This window comes from Penaeus chinensis, chromosome 40 (assembly GCF_019202785.1).
Source record: "Penaeus chinensis breed Huanghai No. 1 chromosome 40, ASM1920278v2, whole genome shotgun sequence".
Lineage (NCBI taxonomy): Eukaryota > Metazoa > Arthropoda > Malacostraca > Decapoda > Penaeidae > Penaeus > Penaeus chinensis.
Genome location: NC_061858.1, coordinates 22944839 through 22949838, shown reverse-complemented (window position 1 = coordinate 22949838; position 5000 = coordinate 22944839). Strand labels below are relative to the sequence as shown.

At 35.3% G+C, this 5000-nt stretch overlaps 1 protein-coding gene across 1 annotated transcript in view; it reads left to right on the top strand.

Annotated features, from left to right (window-relative positions):
- LOC125047161 overlaps positions 1–1658 on the top strand; it is a 2137-nt gene extending 479 nt beyond the window's left edge. Inside the window, exons 3-5 of the mRNA XM_047645279.1 lie at positions 149–238; positions 631–862; positions 1175–1658. Of these exons, the coding sequence (XP_047501235.1) occupies positions 149–238; positions 631–862; positions 1175–1222 (370 nt within the window). The 3' untranslated portion in view covers positions 1223–1658. The remainder of the gene's footprint in view (positions 1–148; positions 239–630; positions 863–1174) is intronic.
- Positions 1659–5000: the final 3342 nt, after the last annotated feature.

Sequence of the window (5000 nt, the reverse complement as noted above, 5' to 3'; positions counted from 1 at the left end):
CCAGTACCCGGTGGCGGCTCTGTCTTGTAATCGGCCGCATGGGAACAAAGAGGTGTCGGGGCCAGCAACTTTGGGAGTAAATGCCATCTTGCAAACGTACAGGATTGGCTTATTGCACTTATTATAAAGTACCTATATCAACTTACAGTACACATGAGTTGAAGATTTACAGGACATTCGAATTAGCTGAAACCATTGAATTAACTTCTACACATTTACGAAGGTCACCGTTTAAGCTGTGATTACAGAAACTACTTGCACCTTTATTGTTTTCCTCTTCCTGCCCCGAAGCCAACTTTGAGGAAAAAGGCCTGGAATTTCCACCCTGAGGATGACAATCACCGTCCTTTGTGCCAGTGGCCTTTGGCTGGCCCATTGTAGCAGGCGTGATCCCTCCCACTCCGGCCGTGTATATATACGCTGCAGTCCTTGCAGTCCTTGCGGTTTCCCGAGATTATGGTAAATCGTGCAGCGTTTAGTTACGTTTTGTATTTAATTGCGTTTTAGTTGATTATATTGCATACACTGTACAGCATAAATTAGTGATAATCACTAATTGTATATTTTACTCAGATTACATTTTGTATATTTTCCATCTTTTGTGTTATTCGTATACATTATGCATTACAGATTCGCAGCAGGAACACAGCATTTCCGGCGGCAGTGCTGCTCGCGGCGCTGTGGGCGGTGCACGCAGCAGAAACTCGCCACGGCTTCATCGGGGGATCGGTGGGCGGCGCGGGCGGCCACGGCGTCGTGGGCGGGGTCGCTGTGGGGGTGGTTGGCGTGGGCGGCAGCTTCGGCGGGGACTGCGAGTTCTGGTGCGAGGCCCGCGCTGGGAAATACGAATGCTGTGATTCTGGTAAGAGGTCATGGCTGGCGACTTCGTCTCTGACATAACGAAGCCATGATGAAGGAAACGCGAGATCTTGGCGTTTCGAGGAAGACTAGACGACTCTCCTCAGTTTTCATTTAATTTCTGCCGACTGATTAGGAGGCTAGTCAGACTCGAAACTGTTTCGTTTATGGATGAGACTGTATTCATTACATCGTGGTCCTCAGGAGTGCCTACTTTGTCCCATGAATTATTTATTATCTTTCTTACTTTGTACTTAATTTTGTTGCAGTTCAATAACATACCAAGTTTTAAAATACCTCCGTTTTTGCCTCCCAGAAAAGCATGGAACGTGCCCGCCCGTCCGCCCGCAGTGCCCGCCCGTGAGGTCAGGGTACGCCCCCCTGAGATGCAGCCGAGATTCCAACTGCCCCGGCTACGAGAAGTGCTGCTACGACGCCTGCCTTGAGCACCGCACCTGCAAGGCGCCCATCTAGCACTGCGATGCTGGAGAAGTGAACTGAAGAACAAAGAAGTTTCCTGCCCTAAATTCATATCTTTAATTGCGAAATGCCAGGAATATTAAACTGCACAATATAGTTTTTTTTTAATGATTTCGTTTAATTTCATCGACATGGTAGAGTATTCTGCCATTCGCCTCAGTAAGTTATGGCGCTATCTGGACTTTAATGATAATGATATGGAGTTTAATAATAATGATTTATGATGCAAAGTGGATTTTAAGATATTGCGAACTTCCTCGATTAAGAGCAATCATCCTGAGAGTGAGTATGAAGGATACCAGAATAAATAATCAAAATCATTTCACGTGCATGTCTATGATCCTTTGTCAGAAGAATGAATATCTTCATAAAGTAAGAAACGGATCTTTTATTTTATACCTGTAACAGATGTACACAATGTTATTTTGATGAAAATATGATACCGAAAGCATCAATAAAAGATGTCATTTTGTTAAGCTGCTTTACAAAACTTATATCATTCCTGAATTTCCCACAGTGAATCTGTCCTTCTCTTGCAAGGTCCGATTATTGGGCTTAAAACAATCCCACATCATCTACAGCAGTGGTTTATAGCCTTTTTACTACCACGCCTTTTCATTGAGTATGAGTTAGTCACGCTATTATTAAACTTACCATTTGACAGTGCTCTCGTTAAGAGCATAACAAATTTAATTAGAGAAATTCATGTTTTTTTCCCCAGAGCTTGCATCCCCCATAACTACGACTGAACTTAAAGTATATAACATGATCATGATATAACATAACAGTGTTTTTGTCCTAATCAAAATACCACTGCATTATATAGTATTACTATAAACTAATCGCTTCCCTTAAAGGCAGTGAATGTATGAGCAATGCCTTAGTGCAGTTATGAGTAAATATAATAGATTATAAGTACTTTTGTCTTTTTAATGAGTATAAATTAGTCGCATTATAATCAAACTTTCCAATATGTGACCATGATCTCGTTAAGAGAATAACAAAGATAATTAGAGAAATTATTATTTTTTTCCAAGGGCTCGCGCCCCCTGCAGAACCACTGCCTTGGTGTGTATTGTGGATGCCATCTTTGAATTATATGTAACGTCATTATTGCCCTTTTTGCCACTAAAATCATCACCAGTAGCCTTATTTCCATCATCACCATCATTAATGCAATTATCGCAATTAACAATATTAATGTCATTATTGATACCATCATCATTCGTAGTACTATTACAATTACCATCACTATTACTGTTAGCAACACCATTGTTATTATCCTCGTCGTTGTTGTCTTCACCATCATTATTATTATCATAAACATTATTACTATCATTACCATTATTTTAATTGTTGTTTATCATCCTCATCTTCATCCCCATTGCCCATCTCACTATCATCGTCCTATCGATATTGCTACCATCATCACCTCTCTTTCCTGATACCTAGTCGAAGGGCAGTAGGATAAGAGAAGAGAAGGAGAAGGAGAAACAAGAGGAGCAGAAGGAGAAAGAGGGGAATAAGAAGGAATAGAAGGAAAATGAGAAAGTTAAGGAGGAAAGGAGGAGGAGAAAAGGCAAAGAGTGAGTAGATAACCGAGAAAGAGAGAGAAAAGCAGGAAAAAGAAGAAGAGAGAAGGAGGAGGAGGGAAAGGAGCAGGAGAGGGAGAATAAAAGAAGAAGGTGAAAGACGAGGGCGGGGGAGAAGAAAGGAGGAGGAGGGGGACAGAAGGAGGCGGAGGTGAGTTTCCAGTTGCACAATCCTTCGCGTGTATTTCCCGCGCAACAATTCCCTGCAGCATGACTCGGCGTCCGCAGCCTGGCCAGCGGAGGCGAGACGCAGAATGGCCGCCGGAGATCCCTGACCTTCTCCTCACCCCTGGACTCCACTTCCTCGACGGATGACTTGCAGGAAACTTCGCCGCCGCCGCGCGGACTCTTCCTTGGCCGTGAAGTTGTGCCTCGGCGCCGACTCCTTTGTTTCCCTTTTTCAGGAACTGGGGTTGCGCAACTAGATACTCCTTCGTTATAATTTGTCCTGATTTTACAAATGTTACTTTATTCACCTTTGTTGTGAATAATAGGTTATTGTTCTTTCAACTTCATAGAAAGGGATGATTTCAAACTGAATTGCACTCTATTTGCCACCCATCTTCAATTCCAGAACAAAATGGAAAAGAATGGCTCTGATTTTAAGGATACCTAATTATCTGAGTGTTTCGGACGCGCTATGTAAATAGTGGTAATAGAAAGACGATGATGATAATAACAACAGCATTAATCATTATTGTTATCATTATGATAATGATAATACTCATAATGATAACAATTATGACAATAGGAATAGTTATAATAAACAAAATCATAAGTAAATAGAGATGTAGATACTAAAAGTAATAACAATAATGATTGATTATGATAATTACTATCATTATCATCATTATATAAATTATCATAGTGAAATTTATATTAATGATAATGATACTGATAACAGTAATGATAATAGTAATTACCATTACTAATATAATTATTATTACTATCATTGTTATTATGATTATTATCATTATTACTAGTAATGGGAGTAATGATTAAAAATAATAGTAATAATGATAATTATAATAATGATAATACTAACAATAATAATAATAATGATACTACTACTGCTGCTACTATTATTAATAACAATGATGATGATAATAACAATGATAACAGTAATAACAACAAAAATTAAAATAATAATAGTGATGATGATAGTAATAATAAAAGTAGTAGTATTAATGATAATAATAGTAATAACAATAATAGTAATAATAATAATGATGATAATAACAATAATGATAACAATCATGAAAAATGATAATAGAACTACCAGTAATGATGATAGTAAAAAAAAAAATATTATAACAATAGCAATAAAAGTAATAATAATGATAATCATGATAATAAAAAAAATAAAAATAGAAAAATAAAATACTACTACTAATGATAATAATAATGATAATAATAATAATAATGATAATAATAATAAAAACAATGATAATATTGATAATAATAATAATAATAATAATAATAATAATAATAATAATATTGATAATAACAATAATAATAATAATAATAAAGATAATAATGATAATAATAATAATTATAATAATGATAAAAATTATAATAGAAATAATAATGATAATAATTGGAATATTGATAATGATAATAACAATAACAATAATTGCAACATGATGATGAAAATTGTAAAAAAAAATACTAATACTGATAGCAAGAATATTGACAATAATAAAAATCCAAATAATAAGGATGGTAATAATAACAATGACAATAGTAATAATTATTAGGGTAATGATGATAGCAATTACAAAAAGTTAATTAAAACATTAATAGTATTAACGTTGATAACAATGACAATAAGAATAATGATAATAATAATGATCATGATGAGATTAATGATTATGATAATGATGTTAATACTGATACAAATAATATTGTTAACAACAATAATAATAGTAATAGTAATAATAGCAGTACTAATATTAATGATGAAGATGATGATCATCAACATAATCACAATCATGATGATCACGATTATTATTATTATTGTTATTATTATTTGTTTTTATTATTATTAATATTATTACTATTATCATTATT